Below are 23,808 nucleotides of genomic sequence, written 5' to 3'. Positions count from 1 at the left end.
GACTGCCTTCCTACCTTTGCCATTGACACTACCCCTCCCCCCATTACGGTGGTCGCCATTAGCAAAGCCTACCTACGTAAGACCAAGCATATACCAAATCCCAGTGCACTGCTGCATTTTATTAAAGTATTAAGCGCAATACTAAAGAAAAGATTACTTCATTTGGGCAGAAAAAATAAATATGGCAACCTTGTACAAAAAGAAAAGCACATGGCCTGCATCATTATTTAGACTTGGTATTCACATTGGTCCCACAGTGCTACCGTATATAAGGGATCTCTCCTTTGAGTTTGAGCAATATCTTGTAGTACATTGTGCAAACTGTACACACATCAGTGCACATGAAATTTTGACAAAATGGCCTGCACAACAAAATACTTTCTTGTAAATGTGCAAAAGAATCGGACAACACTTGTGCTGATTCCAGGAGTTGAACCTGTTGCTTGAATGTGCTATGGTAGTGTGCACTTAAGCAACTTCAGCACTGCAAGACATGCAATTTACCAGGCAAGTCCACTATGCCTACACTTGGTGTCAACAGTGTCGCTCTTTCAACAGTGTCGAAAGGTTTCCAAGCCTGTAACCTAGAGCCAGTGGAGAAATATGAATCTGCATCAGCATGATGACAAATTCTTCAAACAGCGTCCCCATCCAGGCCCAAAGACTGGCTTATTTGTTGAAGATAGTTATGTTTTAGAGGCAATAAGTACTGCCTTTCTTCAGGCACTTTGTCACAGTGACGATCTGTCTCATTGAGGGCTCTAGGCACTACAGTTGCCACAGTTTGCACATCATCACCAATAGAGCTAACTGCAGTGGGCATATTCATTCTTGCCGGAGGAGACATCCTCAGAAGGCGATTAATGGGCAGAATGTGTCCCTCTGTAGTAAACAGGTACTTGGCAAAGTGCTTGTTTAAGGGGTTGTTAATGTCAAACAGCAGGTAGAGGTACTTGCAGGTTTCACTCAGAAAGAAACTTTCCATACGGTCTTCCAGGGATTTGTCCACCACATTGTGTATAGTGGCATAGCCACATGGCGCTTTGGTGTGATTGTTTAGGCTCTGTAGAATGTTTCGGCCAACGTGGAGGTAAAATGGGTTTTTGGTGGCCCGATACAAGAGGTATGTAGACTCAATAAGTTCAGGTCTTAGGGGATAGAAGGACAAATCAGGCAAGGCTTTCTGCCAGTTGAAACGCTCCGGCAACGCACCAAACCGCCTCCAAATGGCATAGAACAGTGCATGGCTGCATATGGCCTCCTCAATGTCCCCGAGCAGAACTTGGATGGCTGAGAAGGAGGCCTGCAAGGAATCAATCCAAAGTGTCGAAGTAGAGCCATCCTGCATGTTGACATTGACATAGAGCGGGTGTTCCCCACAGCCTTCGTTACACGAGACCCGCCCCTTGCGCATGTACTGCTTGATGACGGAGTAGCTCTCGTTGAACATGCGGAAGTCCTCGATGTCGCCGAACAGGATGTAAGTCTTGAGCAGGTACTCGTAGAAGGAGTCGAGGCCAGCGCCGATGCCACTCATCTTGCCGATCCACTCGCCCGTGTTCACGTCCACGATGTTGCCTAGGAGCCCGGTGTCCTTGGCCCTCAGCTGCCAGAGGGCCCGCGTTGCGCGCCGAGCAGCCTCCTCGTACGTGCCGTCGTCCAGCAGCCGGCTCAGCACGCCAAACTCGAGCAGCAGCGAGCCCGCACCGGCCGTGCACGTGTGCGTGGAGACACCACGCGGGACGCCGCGCCGCAGGTTGACCCGCGGATAGGGGATGCCCGTGCGCGTGTCGGCGAACGCCGGCAGCAGGCGCGACGCAAGGTCCTTGGACAGCTGCAGCAGCTCGTCCCGGTAGCCCGGGGGCCGCAGGTCGCCGAACGGCTGCTCTTGGTCCGTGATGAGTAAATGAGCCGACAGCAGTGCGCCCAGCAACCGAATGTTGGCCTCGAACACCTGCACCACGTTGTCCTTGTCGAAGGAGACGTGATCGAGGATAAGCCGCACCGCGTTTCTGAACTCGCTGGCGTTTCCCATCACGGCCAGCGTGTCGAGGGAGTCGACCAAAGTGAGCGAGTAGTCGCCGAGAACGTCGTTGATGTTGATGTTTGAAGGGTCGTCGTAGTCGGGGCCACGGCCTGTGCAGTATATAGGGTTCAGTTCGTCTTTCGGGAACGCGTACTTCATGTAACTGTCGTATCCGAACTGGAACATACGCTTGGCTTCCTCGACCATGCTGAGACGTAGCTCCTCTGGAAAACTGCCGTACTTGCGGTCGTAGAAGCCTGGCTTGTAAAAAAACACATCGTAGCCGGTCGTACAAGGCGGCAGGGCTGCGAGGGCGACTGCGATTATCACATTGCGCAGTGCCAGGCCCATGACGACGCCGGTTAACCGCTGACAGCGGTGCGTCTCGCAGCAGAGGTGTCCTGTGTCGTCATCCCGCCGATGGGCTACGTGGACGGCTCCGAACACAACAGACGGGGCGCCGCCGTCAGCTCCACTACGGCGCGGCTCGGCATGTTCCACAAACAGCCGCGGTCCAAACACACCTTGCTCCGACCGCCCTTCAGGCGACTCCGCCTCGGTGTTTGCTCTTCGGCGTGGCCCGACCCGCCGCCCGCCCCACTTGGCAAAATTTCTTGCCCACCCCGTTGCTTTCGGATTCCCATGTTCTAGTCTCGGATAGCAACGGCTGCCGCGGCTCGACTGAGTTTCAGTTTCGCCTTTTGGAGCACGCTACCGGTGTCTCTTTACGTTCCCCTTATCCAGAGGAGGCGCTGCCATATCTTTATTCCCACCTATAAAGCGAGATATAAGAAAGAAGAAGAAGCATGTGCTTACTGCGGTTAAATAAAAATAAAATAAACAATAAACAATAAAAAATAAGCGTGCATTGTTCCGCTTTCTCCGCGGTAGAAAAAATTCTTCCGCGTCAAATTAATATTGACTCTATAATCTTAAGTAGCGATGAACTGAAACAATCACTAGAAGAAATCGCGAAGGGATTAGAAATTAGATTTTCTTCGGTCTTGCCAAGTGGTCCTCGCTTACGAAGGGCATCAGATGATTTTACAGAAATCTCCATGTTAGAATTGGCTGAAATCGTGGAGCGACTTCCAGATTCAGCTCCCGGTGCGGATGGGGTAACGTCTACTATGATCAGAATTTTATTTAAGGAAGCTCCCGATGACCTTTTAGCGATTGTAAATTACTCAATTCGCTTCTCATGGATTCCGTCTGCGTGGAAAATTGCTAAAATCATCCATATTCTTAAAAATCATGGGGAAGGATATACAATAGATAACATTAGGCCAATTGCGCTAACTTCAAATTTGGTTAAATTAATTGAAAGAATTCTATATGCCCGCATGATTAAATACAGAACAAGGACTTGCTTAGCCCCTGCCAAATTGGATTCCGACCATCATGTTCAATTTGGCATGCTCACGTGGACCTAGAAAGTAGAATAAAATTAGCACGTCGACAGAGGCAAATAGGTGCTCTTGTGACATTAGACATTTCCAAAGACTACGACAGTGTAGAACACTTAATTTTATTAGATATATTGCGAAATCTAGAGATTCCAAATTATTTTTCAAACTGGATTGGTGAATTTTTAAATGGAAGAACATTTTACTGCAGTCTGAGAGGCGTTTCCTCGAGTATATATAATCAATCACGAGGTGTTCCTCAAGGAGCTGTCACTTCACCATTACTATTTAATATTCTGATGTGTTCCATTCCTCTTCATCAAGATGTACAAACATATACGTCTACGGCGTGGATGACATTGCTTTCTTCGCATCAGACAGTGATATTCACTCTCTATATTATCGACTACAAAACTACCTCAACGCCATAGAAACCTGGTTAAACAAAATTCGCCTTTCACTTAACGTTAGAAAATCCTCGATATTGGTTTTCCCTCTTAACAATCCCGTTAATATATCGATATCCTATCGACTCGAGACTATACCTCAAGTGGAGTCGGTGTAGGTGTAGTATATGACGGTTCCCTCAACTGGCTCGGCCATATTGACCATATAGTTAAAAAAGGAGTACGAGCAGTTGGTATGCTACGTAAGCTGTGCAATAGCCGGTCCGGAATGCGGAGAGATCCACTTTTAATGATATACAAAATGTATGTGCGGCCCATTTTAGAATTTGGATGAGTTTTATTTTCTGGTGCCCCAGCTTATAAATTACGTCCCCTCGTTCTACTTGAGCGGGAAGCCCTACGACTGTCTTGCGGATTGCCGAAATATGTTGCCAATAACATATTACACCAAGAAGTCAGGTTGCCCTCAATATTGTGTAGATTTCGGTTACTGACGGTGCAAACAGTCTTGAAATCGTATGAATCCCCTATTACAAGATTGAAATACATATTCATTTCCCAGCCTGCACTTTACTTCGGAGTACACTGGCACCGTTTTCATACACCACAGGTGGTCTTCGTACATGGAAACATTGCTAAATCCCTTAAATGTACGTCTCTGGGAGATACCGCCTATTTGTGATGTGCGAGAGTACCTACAAATTATATATGATGACATCTACACAAATAATGCAAAACATCTCTCTTATAATATATTAAACGGCGTATTACAGGACCATTTATTGAGTTTATCTATAAGTACGGTCATTGCGACAGATGCCTCACAGTGTGAAGAAAAATCTGGAATTGGCATTTTCTCTCCCGCTCTAAACTGGTCATTTGCAATCAGGATTCCGGAATTTTATTCCGTATTTTTGGCTGAATTTCTAGCTGTAGTCCTAGCCTTACGCAAACTAAATTTGTCAACATCGGTGGTAGTAATTATAACAGATTCTTTATCATCATGTTCCTCGCTCACAGCAAATGGTGTCACTAACCTTTTACGTACATTTCATTTTCTAGTGCCTGCCTACATAAATTTAATTAGATTGCTTTGGGTGCCTGGACATAAAGGATTAGTCATGAACGAAATGGCTGACAGTATCGCGAGAGCGGCCCTCAGTGGCCCTGTATTACCATTACTTCCTACAATAGCTTACCTGACGACTAATAGATTCAGGAGATACACAATTACTCAAGACTTTTTGAACCCAGCTGTAGCAAATTTTTCAGAATATCGACACCTCCTATTCCCTTGGCCTAAAAATTCCTTTCACACCAGAAAAACAGAAGTCATTTTTACCCAATTACGTTGTCGAATACCAAAATTAAACTTCTATCGTCACAGGGCTGGTCTGGTGCCCTCCCCTCCGTGCCCAGTCTGTGGAAGATGAAACGATCACTTTTTCATAATCTGCCACCGTTTCACTTCTTTAAGAAAAAATCTAGAATCAAGATTTAGAGCTTGGTTTGAGCTTTTCAATTATAAATATCCTTTCTCTAGGAGCCTCCTCTCTTGGACAGTGTCACAGGGATATTTGCTCAACTGTGGAGGATTTTATAATCGCTACAAAGAGATTGTCTTGAATTCTGTGGGGTCTGATCTGGGGATGTCACACCGTACTCTTGGGACAAAGGAACGACAACACAATAGTGCAAACAATCACAAGGGCATTTATTGCACCTTTCATACATCAATGCCTGCTAGCCGAGTTGCTATCCACAAAACATGCCGATGGGCGCGCGACAAATCTAGAAGTCCGACCCACCGCGTCCTTGCGAGCGAATATGTTCGCCCCATGCTGGATCCCAACGCCTGGTCGTTCGCGTGTATAGTCACGCGAATCGTGGCGCGTTCGAAGCCGGCCACGCTTGGCGGTCTCGCAGATGCATCGTTCGCAGCGCGCGCGGAATGTCCGCGCTGTTCGGCGACCCGCCGGGGAAGAGGGCCGCTGCACGTGCGGCACGGCACGTCCGTCCCGCTGGCTGTCTGGAACCCAACGAGAGCAAGCGCCTTCCTTTCGGCGCCCAAGTAACCGCGCAGCGGCGCGACGCTCGCGCCATCTCTCGCACCACGCTTGTACCACTCCAACGCCGCGGCCCACGCGGCGACGCCGCACGGAGACGGGGCTATGCGGGAAAAACATCAGGGGAGGCGCGAGGGTCGCGCATCCCCACATCCCCCCAACCTTAAATCACTACATATTCCGGCGAAACATGTGACACGGTCTAACATTAACTCGTGCTTCGCGAACAGGGTGGTACATGCAACAGTGGTCGCGCTGAGGAAATGTCCACACGCTGTCCATAGCATGCGAGCCGACATTGTCCTTGGGTACACCGCTGGCGTCCACCGGTCACAGCAGCGGCTTTGCAGCCTCGACGGCACGATCCCAGGCCAGGACTCCGGAGACGACGACGCAGTAGTCGATCGGTACGAGCAAGCGTCGCTCGCGCCGACTCGCCCTGCGGGCGGGAGCTGCAGTAGCTGTCGGTGACCGCCGGCTCTTTTGTCCGCCGCCGAGGGTTGTAAGCTGGATACAGGAGGCCGCCGAAGTCGCCGCGCCGAACTGGCCACAGCATCACCATCGCCCGGGGTGGCTCGATCGTAGTCCGGGGCAGCAGTGCAGACGATGTGCAGGTGACGGCAAACCAGGGGTGACTCCAATCACACTGCGTAAACTCAACACACTCGGCAAACACTAAAGTAGTGCAAGGGAGAGGAAGTCTGCATGCGCATAGCCCACGTGGTACGATGTTCAACTCGGCTAGCAAAAGATCGGGCAGCTACTCAGATGCTAAGTTCACGTGAACGAAGCTCGCTTCCTTGAGTCGAACGAGTAATTCCAATTCGTGCGAGGCTAACTAGAATGAGGTAAGCAAAGTGCAACACCTCAACGCCACGGTCCACCAGGTTGTGTCCCTCCACGTGCGACAGGCAGCTTCGTAAAGCCTTAGGCCTAAAGCGTCGCTACCCTGACAACAACCGGCATCCAAAATCACGACCTACTGGAACTCCAGACCTGCACAGATATCCGGCTTCTATGGGAGCAGCTTGCGCCCACTTTCGTTCAACCGACTGCCGTAGGTGGCGCTTTTATAACCTGTTCGTCTGCTACGCGGTGGGCGGTTGTGCGGCGTTGTAAGTAGTACGGCAGCTGTTGTGTTGCGACGAACTGCTTCTCTAGTTGACGATTTTTGCTAACACAGTGACAGAGATGTCACAAGGCTTTGATCGGTCACTTGGCTCCAAAAGTTGACTCCCCGAACCTAAAAAATGTCGGAGCATGTAGTCCGCTGCTCTCTAAAATAGCGTCAAATAGCCGCCCCCACTGCCTTTTTCAAGGAAATTATTATAAATCGCATTGTGTATAGAGTTCGCAACGTACCCAACAGTTTCATTGTACACGTTGTAAAATTCGCGTCTGCGCTCTTTAGAAACTTGAAGCCACCGTAATGCTCGACGACAGAACGATTACCACTCATTTTAACTCTTAAAAGTTGTCCGTGAATGCGTCACGAGTTCAAAAAGTGAATTACGCACACAGCTGCACTGCGTGCGTATCTTCAGCACCACCGTTATGTTGCCGCGTACTACGCGGAAAAGCTAGCTTTACAGTTTGAAAAGAGTTCCGTGACATGATTTTTAAGGCCTGCACAGCAGCACGTACGTTTTAAAGCACTGGGATCGCTTAATTTTTTGCAAGCTTTCTACTGAGCTAGACATCCAACGATATTAAAAACAAGATATGCTCACCTTCCCTTGAAACAGAATCGATCAGACTATTGCACATATCGGGTGGAGGACTTACTAGTGAATACTTTTACTATACTTTTACCAGATCATCTTCCTTTCACTACGGCACACAGTAGTAAATCCTAATGTCATCTACGACATTAGGCTGTCTGTAATCAACTAAAGAAAGCTAGATTATTCTATGAATCTTTTTAAACAATTTTTCCAGTCTCTTAAGGAGGCTAGGAAAGGGAAATTTATGCCGCTGATCTAGCATTGCAGCGGCCACCTATGCTCGTTGTTTACATTTCTTGCACCGCTCATCCTCTTCTAGTTTCACTATTCAAACGCAAAGCATTCGCAAAGTTGTCTTCTTTTGTATATTTGTGAATTTATTCATTTACCGCCAAAACAAGCGCTTTGTGCCTGCCGAAATGGCAAGACAAGCGCTGAACAGATCGCAGAAGCAGACGACAGCGAACAGGTTATGACTAGCGCCACTCTGCTCGTACGTTCTTTCCCTAGCGGCAAAAGGGGCGAACTAGACCAGGCGTGCTGGAGGAGGGAGATCTGTGCAGGTCTGTAGTTCAGTAGGTCGTGTCCAAAATAAACAAAACCCAAGATGGGCGCAAAACCGGCAGCCGCGAGGAGACGTCAGCTCTGTGAGGTGGTCCTACTCCGCTCGGTGCACACAGCATCCGAGTTGACGGCGCCCACCGTCCCAGACGGTGTCGGAGCGCCCGGTGCCAGGCCGCAATACCAGTCAGCCCGTAGTGGCACCCGTGGCCCGCGGCCACCCGGCTCCCAGAGCCGCGACTTCATCCGAGTCAAAGAGATAGAAGAAGCTATTTACTTAGGAAATTCGGACCACCCACGAGGCTTCTGTACTCACTCGCTTCAGGCTTGCCACTGCTCCGCGGGCGCTCAGCCCCGCTCTCCCAGGATGCAGACTACGTGGCTCTCGTACCGACGAATGCAATTTAAAAAAAAAAAACACTTGCGAAAAGGCTTAGCATGTTGACATGTTCAAACACACTAGAGCCACCGCCGCCTCGCTCAAGAAAGCACACCGCTGACGCTAGCGATCAAAATCCACGCTAGGCCTACGCTTCGATCGGTTCAAACAAAGGTCTCGAACGAAGCAACACTTAAAATTATCGTCCGATGCCCCAAGAGCCCCACGTTGGGCGCCAGATGTGGGGTCTCATCTGGGGATGTCACACCGTACTCTTGGGACAAAGGAACGACAACACAATAGTGCAAACAATCACAAGGGCATTTATTGCACCTTTCATACATCAATGCCTGCTAGCCGAGTTGCTATCCACAAAACATGCCGATGGGCGCGCGACAAATCTAGAAGTCCGACTCACCGCGTCCTCGCGAGCGAATATGTTCGCCCCATGCTGGATCCCAACGCCTGGTCGTTCGCGTGTATAGTCACGCGAATCCTGGCGCGTTCGAAGCCGGCCACGCTTGGCGGTCTCGCAGATGCATAGTTCGCAGCGCGCGCGGAATGTCCGCGCTGTTCGGCGACCCGCCGGGGAAGAGGGCCGCTGCACGTGCGGCACGGCACGTCCGTCCCGCTGGCTCTCTGGAACCCAACGCGAGCAAGCGCCTTCCTTTCGGCCATAGAGTTACTATACTGACTCTAGAGGACAAGCTACCCATAGGGCCCATGCATTAAAATCGGGAACCTCAAGAGCGCCGCCATGTTGCTACGCGCCGAGGTTGCCAGCTCCTGAGACGCTTGCTAGACTTGGTGACAGTAGTCAGTTTTAATCCGGCAACAGTAGCAGTTGTGTTGTGATGTGTGCGTGCAGCCGTGTGTTTGGGCTTCATAAGTCGGTTCTTTATTCTATGTTGCGGGATGGTGTAGATGTGGTCCATGTTGGCCGTAGAGCTGGCAGTTATGCAACCGAGGGATGATCCTGTTCAAGCTTCTGGCGGTATGCAGTTTTCAGCGGCCACGCCTGTTGCAGGAGTGTCACTCGACGACGTTACGAGCTCGAAGCTGTGGTCAGATTCCTCGTTGGCGTTCCGTAATTATCTTCGCACGGGCGCGCTATGTTGCAAAAGCCGCTTTCGCGATCTATCGTCGTGACGATAGATCGGGTTTTTTATTATTATAAGGAATGATCCAGCTGTAGGGCACATGTAACCGACAAACGGAAGTCTCAGGAGAGCACCTGAGATGGTAGTAGAGCAGGCGGCGCAGGAACTCCAGGGCACCCGAGGGACAGTGGGGGGATCAAAGCTCGAAGCAGAACGGTACGTAGGTTGGGGCCGCCGAGGCAGGTGTGTGCCAGGGAGTGTTCGCACGGACAGCTCCCCTGGCACGCGCAGCCGTGCCTCGCAAGGTCGAGATAATTTAAAGGCACCTGCGCCCATGGTCTTTCTTTTGCCTCGGCGCAGTGAGCACGATTAACGAGAATAATGTGGAGGGCATCCGGTGCAGTCGCGAATGCATCATGACAAATGTAGCTCGCGTCGCCTGGCGTCTGTAGTAATATCAGAGTTGGTTGTATGAACTTTATGCATAATACGTTTTGTTACGGTACCTCAACGGAATGGGTCTAGAGGACGATGTTGGTACATTTTTTCGTACCGCCCTAATCCTATACCCCCACTACAAACACACACATACCCCCTTTTTTTTATGTATACATACAATTCCTTGCCATGACGGATCATAGCCTCCTTTATTTTTGAAAAATAGAGGAGGCTATGGACCGATTGACCAGTTCAAGTTGTCAACTTGTCAGTAACTGTCGTAGGAATCACTGTAATAAACATAATTCCACGATCGGGTTGTTTACTTTCATTTTTTGTTGTAAAACTGAGGACTACATAGAACTTTATTTTGTATATGTGAGAGAAGTATGTGGATATCACGAGCTTAAGCCAATGTGCGATACACAGACAAAGCAGCTGCTACAACATGAACTGCATTGAGGGCCACACAACACATACGTAATTAAAGGTGCAAAATATAGGGGGAAGCTTCAAAATACGCTCTGTAGCACTGCAAAGTATAACATATATTGTATGTGTACAATAAATGTTCAAAAATACAATGCATCAATGTACCATTTGCCTTCAAGTTTATTATGAAGTTCAAGTTTACTGAAGTTTATTGTGAGCATATGTACAACAGGGATCAACTAACACACCCGCAGTCGAGGTGGCTGTTCGAGGTGTGCTGGCTGCCTCAGTGTAAGAAAAAGAAATTGGGTAAATGTCGACACCAGTGCCACTGCTTCTTGCCTCTGACCTGCACGTGCCTCTGCGGCATCTTTGTGCACAAGTGTGCTGGCGTGGTGAGGCGTAGGAGTCATCTGAGAGAAAGAGTATTGTTTACATGGAGGAGTGGCTGTTCACATTGCCTGTCACTTTCCCTCAAATGTTTCCTTGGCGACTAGGGTGACACACCCGCAGTCAAGGTGGCTGTTCGAGGTGTGCTGGCTGCCTAAACGAAATAAAAAGAAATTAGATGAATGTCGATGCCAGTGCTATTGCTTATTGCCTCTTACCTGCATTTGCCTCCACGGCCTCTTGGTTTGCGGAGTCTGTATGAGGGAGCTGCTGTGGCTAGGCGTAGGCATTGTCTAAGCAAAAAGAAAAGGCCATTTAAATGGGGAATTATGGAAATAAATGCAGTTATGTCTGCTTCTTGCACTCTTCTTGCCTAAAAGTTTTCAAACATAGTGTCCAGAACACACCAGCACTTTGACTGCTTCTGCTTTTTACCTGCAGGTGTTGTTGCGAGATCCTTAGTATGGCTGCGTGCAGCATTGTAACACTTGGTGGAGGCATTTGAAGTGGTAGCCAAAAATATAAAGAATCATCCTTGTCTGCACAAATGCTTTCAATTTCTAAATGCAGTGGTAACTATCACTATTGGTGCAAGGCCCCCCCACATCTATGCGGCAAGTGCCATAGCTCGAAACTGAATTGTTCCTTTATGTTTCACAAGGCATCTGATATGTCCACATTAGATGTGATGTGTTTGTTTTTATTTATCCCAGTGTGGAGAGAGCATCATTAAATGGCTGAAGTACTATAGCGCCAAACAGACGACACAAGAAGAGACACGGACGAGCGCTTATGTCCGTGTCTCTTCTTCTTGTGTCGTCTGTTTGGTGCTATAGTACTTCAGTAATATGCACCAACTAGCCCAACAAAACGTTCTGCTGAAATATCATTAAATGTTTTGTTTATTTTTGCGTGTCTTGTTTTTTGGTTTATTTCTGAATTTATCATGATGCTAAAGTGACTTATGTAATGGCAATCAGCTTTTGTTTTGCAGAAAAACAATGCATTTCCTGACCCATTGTTTGACATCCCCTCACTCGCATAATTTTGCAGAGTATTCTACCTATATTGACTTGCTTGACCTCCACTAAAGGGTCTTGCATTTTTAAATACGACTCTTTCCTTAAAATCATTCGACACTTCTCATAATTTCTGTACCTTGGGCTTCTGATACTCTGCATTCACTATTTTTGCTTGTTTCTGACTAGAAATGTCTTCTTTAATTTAGAGCTTAAATTTTACCTTTGGAACACACGGAAGGGCTTGCCATTGCATATCTGCATAAAAGGGAAACATGTTTCATTAAACATTTGCAAAATCCCATTGAAGATTGATGAATGCAGCTTGCAGTGTGATATGACTGAATGAGCCATAAAAGTAACTCATCTCACTTGGTAAATGAAAGCACATATTAGTGTGATGCACAAGATACGTTACACTAACGTGGTGGGTTCTCTTGCTTATAAAGCAAAATAATCGGTGCACGAGAAAAAAATTATTTTTGCATAACCTTTGTACACACTGGCTTAAGGAAAATGAGCTGGAGCTGTCCACATGATGTACTTATTTTACCTGCGAGTACGGTCAACAAAAATGTGTCCCAGCTGCTTAGTGGTATTCTGGATTATGTCAGTATTGCATATGTGCCTGTTGTCGAAAATAATTGAATTTTGAAAGTGCTCCCAGGGATCTGATGTGCATATCTGCAGTTTATGGGTACATGTAAAAGACTCAGCATCAAGTGCAAGTGAACGGTCCCACAGGCCCGGAGTCGATCATGCAAATAGATTCACTGCACAAATTTGTGACCAGAAAAGATATGCCACATGAAATGGCATGCAAGGAATTGTTGAAAATATTGCACAGTTAATAAAACGCCTAAGCTATTAATATGTGGCTTGATGCACTCGTTATGCAAAACGGAGGTGAGGCGTGCAGACAGGAAACAAGAGTAGAGTATTTACAAGCAAACAACACGCGCGCCGCCCACTTCTCTACTCTTGTGTCCTGTCTGCACGCCTCACCTCTGTTTTGCATAATGAATCCTTACGAACTAGCTCAGCTTTCTGTCGTTCTAAGTCTCGATGCACTCTATTTCGTCCGCATTAGGCACTCGCCTCTTGATTACTGCGTGGCACAGAAATACTCGGTCATCAGGCTGTTTTTCTGCTGTGGCCTTTGTAGAAGCATGATTGTTCAAAGTGCAACAATTAAACAGATTCTTTGAGTTGCTTGTGGCTTCGCCAGTACAATTCCGGTGCGCTGGTCCGCCTGTCCAGCAATTTCCTACTGAAGGGAAACCTGCAAATAAAAACACCGCTCCGCATGCAGAAAAATGCTCTACTGTGACGCTTCTCGAACGATTGTGATGTACCACAAGAGCTGCCTACTCGCGTGATATTCTCAACAAGGAGATAAATTCGTTTACTTACATGTGAAGGTATATGCCAGACCACTTCGGGGCTTCGGTGGCACATAAGGGACGAGTGTGTCATAGCGTCCGATGTCGACGCGCGATCGCATGTCAAACGAAACTACTACGCATCCAAAAAACAGATTCGAAACCGAAATTCGCGTCATCCTTTATTGCATGAATGCGTACATCGTGATTTACATAAGTCACGGACTTAGCGATCGCTTTCTGTAAACTGAATATTAACGTACCACCTTCATAAAGACATCAGGTATGCGTTTTTAGGTGACAAAGCATAAGGTGACCTGTACTTGTTCTCAGCTCTTTCAATAGTAATTGCGCTGGCCACATTGACCAGTAGCAACAGGGCGGCGCCCTAGAGGTTCCCACCTTTCCGGCCCAGCTTTTCCTCTAGAGTTGTTCTACTAACTCTATGCTTTCGGCGCCCAAGTAACCGCGCAGCGGCGCGACGCTCGCGCCATCTCTCGCACCACGCTTGTACCACTCCAACGCCGCGGCCCACGCGGCGACGCCGCACGGAGACGGGGCTATGCGGGAAAAACATCAGGGGAGGCGCGACGGTCGCGCATCCCCACAATTCTTAAACATTTTATTTTTGTTAATTTCCTCCAGTTAGCTTTACCATTTTCAGTTTTTAATAAAGATAGCCTAATTTCATCCAAATCTTGGCCAATCCCCCACAGTGGGTGTGCGCCATCACATAAGGAATACCGTACCATACCATACCTTACTGCGGTAAAGGTAGGGAAACGATGGAGCATGTTTTATTACAATGTGAAGACATCTGCCCAGCAGTCGATTTAGGCACCACTGGCCTCCTTGAAGCCTTTGGGTTCTGCAAGAGCAGGGGTAAAGTAAGTAAGTACAGTATAGTAACTCTATGGGTAAAGTCAGCGTTTCTCATAGAGCTTCCTACAAAAATTTTTGTAGGAAACTCTATGGAGTTTCTCACCACATTACATAGAGGGAAATCTGGCGCTGCTGCACTGTGGTATGTGAAACCCCTCAACATTGCAAAAGTAGCGTCATTGTTAGATCTTTCCACCACCCCGCTCTCCGCGACATTTCCTCCTCCACGCCTCCTGTCGCCCCAGCTTTCTCCGCTCCTCCATTGGCCAATCTGTGTCATGTGGAAACAGGCACCGCGCTTTTGTATATTCTTTTATTTCCAGCGCGCTCCGACCGCCATTTGTTGGCCCTGCGGGACGAAAGTACGCGCAAACGGACTGATAGAGTGCGTCAGCAGAGCAAATCGAGTATGTTAGGGACGAGAATTAATTGTGATGCCGTGCTGCTGCACCTTCGGTTCCCGCAACCGACACAGCGACAGCATTTCATTAAAACTTCTTTCTGGCCGAGTTGGTTTAAACTTCATATTACCTTGAAGCGGCTGTGGCTTCTGTCATTCGCAGTGGTGCTGCAGTATCAGTTGATGCCGAGCTGAATAAAAATTCAGTGCACATTGTAAACGCCAGACCAAGCATATTCTTACGTGTGAGGCTACGAGCATTGACGCGTAGATGCATGTGGGTCAAGAGAGAAAGAGGACGAAGTGAAGCGGAGGAGATTAATGGCGTGAAGTTTCTGTGCCGAACCCGCAACCTTCGCATTTCACGTGCGACAAGACGCCTGCGGCAAAAAGGATGTTCCACGTCCGCCACCAAACTCTGTGAGTGGTGGCGCTGGCTAACACTCCCAGGGTTCTACTAGGACACATAAATACTCATGCACCGCGGTAGCTCAATTGCTAGAGCATCACACGCGAAATGCGAAGGTTGTGGGTTCGGTTCCCACCTGCGGCAAGTTGTTTTTTCATCCAATTTAATTTCCATTAATTTATCGTTCTTTACTCCATTTATTAAGCACAAGTAATTTCCCCTATGTTGTCCTTGGTGTCAGTGTTTGTTAACTTCTTATGATATGACTAATGTTAAACATAGCAGTTTACCTGACTAAAACTATAATTGGAACCGGCCGACAAGGGTCGCGGGTGTACCAAAGCAAGTAAAACCATAAAAAATTTTACTGTACAGACTGTCTGTGATAATAATCACCACCCATTCCGGTCCGTGGAGATGGTCAAACAGCGAAGCTGTGTTAGTTACACCAAGTGTTACAACATGCAAGTCAAACTTCACAAGCAGTCTATATTGTAAATGTTTTGTTTCACTATTCTTTCACCTCATTTTCACTTGTGTGTGCATTGTGTGGTGAGCATGCTTTAGGAGTGCTTTTCTTTTGCAGTTCTCCCAATGTTTTTTTTTTTTTTGTGTGCACAAGGCTTCTGTCTGTTTTGCCGTGCTTTCTTTTCTCGCGTGCAAGTTGCCTCTGCTCCATTTTTGCATGCCTTTAAGGAGAACAAGGTTTGGTGGCTTGAAATGAAAACTATCCGTTGTTTTTTTTATTCATTTTGTGTGTAATGTTGTATTTGCTTGGTCTTGTGCTGTCTCTTCTACTGCTTGATCTTGAGTTGTCATCTGTTGTGTCTGCTCTGCTTGGTGCACTTGCTCTGCTTGCAGTACATGGTGTGGAAACATTGAATCTTGCATTGCTTGCTCTTGAGTTGACAGCTGATGACGGTGTTTACTTTTCACGATCACAACCTTGCGCTTCAAAATTAAATCTGTCCATCACATAAGACAATGAATGGCTCATACCCCCTTAAGCAATGGCTCATAACCCTGTAAACATGGCCTCCATATTATGACGACAGAAGCGAGAAGAAATTCTACGCTGGAATGACGAGCCGCAACAGAGCCAGCTGTGGAAGAAGACGACGACGCTCAAGCCATTGCTGATGGTGACAGTTTTAGCGAACTCCGACAACGATGGCACAGGGTCCGCATAAACAGCTTCGCTCCCATTTATGCTCCAGCCACCCATCGCCACAAGCCACATCACACGCGGATGGTCGGTGCAACCGGTCACAAAATTGCATTTATGCTGGGACTGCACAGTGAGGTGTACAGTGCTGCTCTTGTTCTTGTTCTTTTATTGCCTAATGTCCTACCTTTGTTAAAAAAGAAAAAAAAAAACATGACTAATTCTTATTACCAAAGTTTCTGAACCGCAATTGTGAACTTTGTTTTTGTACGTCTCCATTGTTTGTAGTTTCCCTACTTCTCTTCCACCAATCTTCCAACCGCCTCTTACTAATCTCTATTGCAGACATGTTTACTTTCCTCTTGCTCTCACTGAACCCAAGGGCTTCAAGGAGGCCAGTGATTCCTAAATCGACAGCAGACATCTTCACATTTTAATACAACATGCTCCATCGTTTCCCTAGCTTTACCAGAGCAAGCACATGCTTCTTCTTCCTTCTCATATCTCGCTTTATAAGTGCATGTTCTAAGGCATCTCGATCTCGCTTTGAAAAGTAATGAGCTTCCCTTTGAGTTATCATCAATTGTTTCTTTCCTGATTTCGTTTTTTCCTCTTATGTAGTTACTCATGGCAGGTTTGTTTTTTATTGCCACCATCCATGAGATTACCTCAGCCTCTCTGACTTTCTGCTCTACATTCTTTGTTGCTGTGTTGTTCACCATATAGGCTGCATACTTGCTGGTAAGCTTCCTAGTTCTTTTCCTCCACTGTGAATCAATATGTTATTCGTGTAAAAATACCTAAACACACTCCCAGCCCATTTACTTTCTTCCATATTCCTCAGTCATTCTTCATAATTAATTTTACTGTGAGCTTCCCTCAGTTTAAAACTTGTCCAGCCCATATCACCTTAAACAGCTACATTTGTAGTCTTCCTGTGAGCACCCAATGCGAGGCGTCTAGGGGTGTGCGAATATTGAAATTTTCGAATACGAATCGAATACGAATAAGGCGAAAAACTGTCTTCGAATATCGAATCGAATATCGAATATATGTGTACTATTAAAAAAAATTGCAAAACGAAGTAACAATAGCTTTATTACCCTTTTAAAAATAATATTGCATTTTACGAGGCTGCTTCAGGTTAAAGAGGCACTCATTCTAGGTAATGTACTCAGGTAATGTAAGGTAATGCTCTGTCAGGTAAACGCTTGTTACAGATTATCGCGAAGGAAAATTGACTGCTCAACTTGTTCAGAAAGTAAAGGCAATCTATGCACTGTGACAACATTGGTCCAGGTAACATATTCTAGGTGCATAGTTTATTGCGCATACTTACAAAGCCCGAAAGTACATCATATATTGTTATGAAAGAGCCCTAGAATAAAGCTTGGTAAGAAAAAAAATCGAAACTGATCATGTCTCACGGGCCTGATGCAGATAGACTGGAACAGAGCGTACACATTCATAGTAAGGTTCGTTACAGCACTTAAGATACCAGTGCTGTAACGCTGTGTCGTCGTTTTGTACCTTCTTTTGTCCTTATTTTGTTTTGCGCTGTAACGAACCTTACTATGAATGCCAACCAACTGGCCCAACTTGCCATCTTGATGCAGAGCATACAGATAATGAGCGGATCATGTGAAGCTCTCAGTGAATAAACATGTTCTTAGGAGAATGTGGAGCAAGCGCATAATTCATTAATTGCTAAATTATTCACAGTCTGTCCGAATATATTCGCCGTTTCGACCATTATTCGGCCGTCCTCGAATATTCGGGCATTTACGAATATGCATTTCTCGAATCGAATACGCTTCGAATAAGGAAAATATTCGATTCGTATTCGAAATTTCGAATATTCACACACCCCTAGAGGCGTCCCACTGACCATTGGTTGCCATAGAGTAATGTTGTACCCATGATATCAAGCGAAGAACCGCATTTACAAATACAAGCACTATACCCATTACACCTTTCTATGTACCCCGGAGCACCTCGTACCTATTGTATTCCCATAGCGCTCCGTGTTCCATTATGGCCGCATTTCTCTCCCCCTTTAGTGTTATTGTTTTTTTCTGTGTTTCCATATATCTATTGCCTTCATTTACCTATATACCAAGGTATTTATATTCTTTTACATGAGGTATTTCCTGGCCCTGTATTATCACTGTCCGTTCGCTGTTTTCATTGAATACCATAACACCCAATTTTTTTTATGCTAAATTTCAGACCTAACTTATCGTCATCCTGCCCACAGATAGTAGCAAGACGTTGCATATCACTTTGCTTGTTAGCTAGCAACACAATGTCATCCTCATAAAACGAACCTGGAAGCTGCTGCTCTACTACTGTACTGGCCTGATTGTAGGAGAGATTAAACCTGATATTACTTCCTTTCCATCCTCACTATATACATCATAAACAACAGTGGGGATAAAGGGCACTCCTGCCTCAGTCCCTTGTTGATATCAACTTTCTCCTCACCCTTCAAGCCTTTCCAATAAATGCAAACGGTATTTTCTAGGTAAATCTCTCAAAAGCTGCAGACAATCATTGCCCAAGTCTTCCCTTTCCAGAACATCTCACAAAATCTTACGGTCTATGTTGTCATACGTTTCTGTAATGCCTAAAAAGGCAGCACACAAGGGTCTGCTTTCTACTCTTGATATTTCAATACACTGAGTAAGGACAAATAAGTTATCATCCAAATGCCTACATATTCTGAAGCCATTCTGAAGTTCTCCCACAATGCCATTATTCTCTGCCCATGCTTGCAGCTTTAACTTAATTGCCTGCATTGCTAACCTGTACATTACTGACGTAATGGTCAACGGTCTATACGAGTGAATTCTTTCTCGCCCTTACCTTTATTCAGTAAAACCTTGTTAATTCGAAATCTGTTAATTCGAAGGTTTTCAGTAGTCCCGTATTTTGCAATGTAAATTTGACCAGATAATTCGAACCGGCAGCCTAGGCCAACCAGGTTAATTCAAAGATTTGGGGTGCTATGCAGCAATTCCCGATCTCCATTTCACCGCAAACCCAACAAAACGACGGCCATTCGGAGCCGTGAGGCGATGCCACATAGCAATCGTGATTATTTATAGACAAAGCACCTGACCTGTAGTAATGCTGCACAAAAATCGGCCATTCTCTCTCCGCGCCTGCGGCGACGTGTGTGCACGCAATGCCGATCTGCGCCGTTTCTTTGTGTGCAGTGGTTAGGGGTGTTGCAGCTGCCGTGGTGTTCTTTTCTTCTTTTCTTTTTCTGAACTGTGCAGAAGTGCCAGTGAGAGAAGATGCCAAAGTATAAGACTTTAACGCTGCAGCAGAAATTCTGCTTGACTCAAGAAGCAGGTAGGAACACGTTGGAACACGTAGACCGAGTTGGCTGAAAGGCACAGCGTGCCCTCTCGACATTGTCCACAATATTGAAGGACAAGTCGAAGGTACTGGAGGCCTACAGTAAGACATATTCTTCGAAGCAGTCGCGAGTACGGAGATGTGGAATCAGCTTTACTTTGCTGGCTGAAGAAAGTAAACGCAGCCCACTTTCCCGTCAATAGAACGATACTGCGGGAGAAGGCCAACGACTTGGCTCTACAACTTGGGCATGAAGAGTTCAAGTGTAGAAATGGATGGTTCAGCCATTTTAAAGAGCGCAATAATTTGACCTTCATAGCCACCTGTGGCGAGAGTGGCAGCGCAAACGAGAACGTCGTCGACGACTGGAAGAAACACGTTGGCTCCATTGCTTAGTGAGTACGGTGCAGACGATGTGTACAACCTTGACGAGGCAGCCCTTTTTTACAAGATGCTGCCCACAAAAACGTTCTAAGTAAAAGACACCGCAGTCAAGGGTTCAAAGCAGGGCAAGGAAAGAATTACCATTCTGTTCTGCGGGAACATGTGCGGTGAACACAAGCTGCTGCTACTTGTAGTTGGAAAGAGTGGGAAGCCTCGCTGCTTTAAACATGCACGGCTGCCGCCAAGGGATGAGCTTATCTACTGGCACAACAAGAAAGCCTTGGTCATATGCACAATATTTGAAGATTACATTCGGCAGCGTGACCACAAGTTCGCGATCAGAGGGAGGAATGTACTCTTCGTTGTTGATAATTGCCCAGCGCATGGTGACATCCTACACCTGAAAGCTATCAGAATGGTATTTCTTAATCCGAACACCACATTGATCTCGCAGCCAATGGACCAAAGCATCATTCACCACATGAGGAAGATTTACCACCACCACCTGCTCAGATGCATGCTCCTTTGCTACAACCGCAAGGAGTACTCCATGGACCTCCTTGGAGCCATATGTCTTGTTGTGTATGCATGGAAGCAAGTGGGACCCACTTTCATCATGCGGTGTTTTGAACATGCTGGCTTCCCGAAGGAAAGCACGGTCAATGATGATGCTGACTATTCATGTGCACTTGATGAAGAAGGAGCAGAGTACTGCTACCACATCAATGCACTCTGCACAGAGGATAGCGAATCCGGTGCAGCTGGCTTCGCCGAGTATCTGAACTTTGAAAATAATCAACAAATGTGCCACTCAGACTTGGAGAGTGAAGCTACTGCTGATGCGACCAAGTGCGATGACATCGACAACGACGCTAATGAGCCCTCCCGAGCACCCGCTCTCAGGGAAGTTATTGGATCGCTGAACATTATCCGCAGTTTTGTCGAGTGTCACGGAGGAAATTCTCAAATGCTACACATAGTTTGCCAACCAGCATCTCTGATTACTTTTAAGTAATCCATAGATCGCCGAATAAAGGTAGCGCATTCCTGCAGCAAAATTTTTTGCCTGGGTTGCATTTTTTTGTGTTCAGTTAACTTGAAGACCTGCTTAATTCGAAGGTTTTTTGCGGTCCTGATGACTTCAAATTAAAGAGGTTTTACTGTATATTGCATGCAGTTCGCATGTGCCCCCTGGTTGACCAAACAGGTAACCAGCAACTGGGAACATGCAACAGTGCGTTGGCAGCCTCGTGCACTGGCGACCAGCAAAATTTCACACCGTGCCAGAATTTTGTTATTACGTTTGCTTTCTCACCAGTTATCTTCTTTTATTAGTTAGCTCAGATGGTTCACATGCGCCGGTGTCCACACTCCGATTTGTGGAGGCTATGGCAACCGTTCAGCAACTATTTCCAAGAGCAGACAACACTGGCACATTTTTGTTGTATTTATCTCGCTCAGGCAACTGGCTATGGTCTTCCTCGAATTTCCTTATTTCCAGCGTTATCTTCTTAGGTTCTAATGCCCCGTTCCGCATTGTGAGGCGGTGCGATACGAACGGTGATGAACCATTTGAAGCTTTCTTGTGTGTGTGCCGTGAAGGCTTCTTCCCAGCAGTGAACAGCATGCTGCCTTCTGATGCATGCATATTATCTGCATCGTGTTCCACACAAGTTGTAGATGCTCATTCACAAACACTGCGGTAAATTTTCATTTCATCTTTCTCTGGTGGTGTTCCTTTTCACATATCTCGCATATGCATGCGGTGCTATCTCCTTTTTCTGTAGTTAGCGAAGGCGTTGCAGCTAGCCCATGTTCACTCCGTCTCTCCATCGTATGCTTAAGTTGCAGCTCGAAACCAATAAGTGTTCAAACTGCAGGCCAGTGATGCTAAGAATGCACTGGCTGAGTAATAGGCACATTTACATTAGCTTATTGCTCTCATGATCGCGACCAACATTGTTTTTCGTGTGAAACTTTTCGCTGGTCACAGGCGGCATGCATTTTCAAGCACTAGCCGCATCCCCAGCTCTTTAGGATCAAAATGAGAAACACCATCAGCCAAAATAAACTTTCTGAAATCGAAGCCCAAGCAGGTCAGCATGAAATTTTATGCGTATAAAACGTACCCGATTTCTTGGTTTTTCATGTCTTCTCAAGTGATGACAAAACGCCAACTCATCAATGTCACCAGTGGGCGACGTGATCGCTGAAAGCAGGGATTCTCGATCAGTCAATTTAATCCATTATTAAACATTATCAAAAAGCCATTTCCATTCAAATGCAATGTATAACAGCACTTTTTAAGTCTTGAAGGTGAGGGGCCGATGCAAGTGAGGACTCTTATTCTGAATGACTGTGTTGTTGGAGAGACGTGGCTCTTGCGCCGAGGTGCACCACTTCTTCAGAGAACTAACGCACACATGCTAATTGGTTCTGCTGAAGCAGTTCCTGTAGCTGTCATTCAATATAAACGCCCTGTTTTGGGGCAGCCTGTAAATCTGCTAACTTGATTCAGGCAAGGAAAACATTTTTTTGGCAGTCTCACCAACCCCTTAAAACTGGGTGCTGGTTGCGGGGTAAATTAGAGTGTACTTGAATACGGTGGAGTGGGATGAATGGCATGGGCGGCGCATGCTCTCCTGTGAGGCGCGCGATGGTGAAAAATACTGTGGCACCGCTGCGATCAAAGTGAATTGGGCCACATCAAGGTCATGTCGTTGGAAAGTGCTGGCAAAACATTTTGGAAGGGTCATTCGTACTACTTCACGTTGTTGGTATATGGGTTCAGATCGCTCAAATGGTGTTTATAAATGCATGTGACATGTACTTATGCCTTAGGAATAGATGCCTTTCTTTCTCTTCTTTATTTCATTTTCTTTAGTGGTGCTCGGCGATTGCACATGCATTGCGGCCACAGTGTTGGCTTTCATTCTACTATGTTAGTGTATGGTCCCCTTTGAGAACAAATATGCTTCTAGCTCTTCAAGCAGCATGTCTATCTCCTGTATTTTGCACTTACAGTTTTCCATCAGTAGGCCTTGCGAAATGCAGAGGGAAAAACATATCTGCCCTATCCGGGGCCCTGTACTAAGATTTATGGGAAGTAGTCTTATAAAAGAAGAAAAAGAAACGCAGTGCAACATTCTATTTATGTTTCTGTCTTCCTCGTGCAACAGAATGCGGAGTAATTGGTACGGGTTCTTTTACTGCGGTCAGACCTTGGGCGCTGAAAACAGTTTTAGGTTACCATTATATATGCTAACCTTTGACCCATAAGCCGTGTGAAATTTTTTTGCCCAGTCCATGCTTAAAAAAAAGGAAAGAAAAGAAAAAGGAAAAAAGAAGAAAGCAAAGAGCGGCATGGTAGCCTAATTAATTGCTACATAGTGGATATGGCGTTGTGCTTCTAAACTCGAGCTCACAGGTTCAAACCAGATCGCAGAATTCCATAGGAACGAAATGGAAAAAACACATGTACTTCTGTTTAGGTGCACGTTAAAGAACCACAGGTGGTCTGAATTGATCAGGATGCCTCATAATCATATTGCCAAATGTAAAACACCACAATTTGTTTAACTGAAAGAAAACAGAAAAGAAGGTAGCTGCATCCTTCAGCTTTTTTCTAGGAGTGTAAACGAAAGAAATTACTCTCAAGTTTGATTTCTGAGAAAAAAAGATTTTACGGTTATCATATATTAAGGCTTATATCTCTGCTTCAAGTTGCGTTGTGAGGTATAGGAAATATCACGTGACTCAAGGAAGGCCAGAAGTGAACCAAACCATGTCTAGCCGTGTATAAGAGATGATTAATAATTAGCGAAGTTAATTCATGATTGATCAATGATTGAATTAAGGTGGATTATGGAGGATTA

The 23,808-nt window shown here is 46.2% G+C and overlaps 1 protein-coding gene and 1 long non-coding RNA gene across 2 annotated transcripts; both read right to left on the bottom strand.

Annotated features, from left to right (window-relative positions):
- Positions 1-98: 98 nt before the first annotated feature.
- LOC135920199 (ER degradation-enhancing alpha-mannosidase-like protein 1) lies at positions 99-2,665 on the bottom strand. Its single transcript, XM_065454363.1, has one exon. The coding sequence runs from the start codon at positions 2,375-2,377 to the stop codon at positions 635-637; it is 1,743 nt and encodes a 580-aa protein (XP_065310435.1). The 5' UTR covers positions 2,378-2,665; the 3' UTR covers positions 99-634.
- Positions 2,666-10,701: 8,036 nt separating this feature from the next.
- LOC135920174 (uncharacterized) lies at positions 10,702-22,200 on the bottom strand. Its single transcript, XR_010570189.2, has 3 exons — positions 22,063-22,200; positions 11,148-14,198; positions 10,702-11,083 (listed from the first exon to the last, which is right to left on the bottom strand). It is a non-coding gene; the product is annotated as an uncharacterized lncRNA (long non-coding RNA).
- Between the last annotated feature and the right edge of the window lie 1,608 nt (positions 22,201-23,808).

Source organism: Dermacentor albipictus, chromosome 3 (genome assembly GCF_038994185.2).
Source record: "Dermacentor albipictus isolate Rhodes 1998 colony chromosome 3, USDA_Dalb.pri_finalv2, whole genome shotgun sequence".
Classification (NCBI taxonomy): Eukaryota; Metazoa; Arthropoda; class Arachnida; order Ixodida; family Ixodidae; genus Dermacentor; species Dermacentor albipictus.
This window is presented reverse-complemented; position numbering and strand designations above follow the sequence as displayed.

Coding starts and splice junctions, on each gene's coding strand:
- LOC135920199 (XM_065454363.1), bottom strand. CDS start 2,377: ATGGGCCTGGCACTGCGCAATGTGATAATCGCAGTCGCCCTCGCAGCC.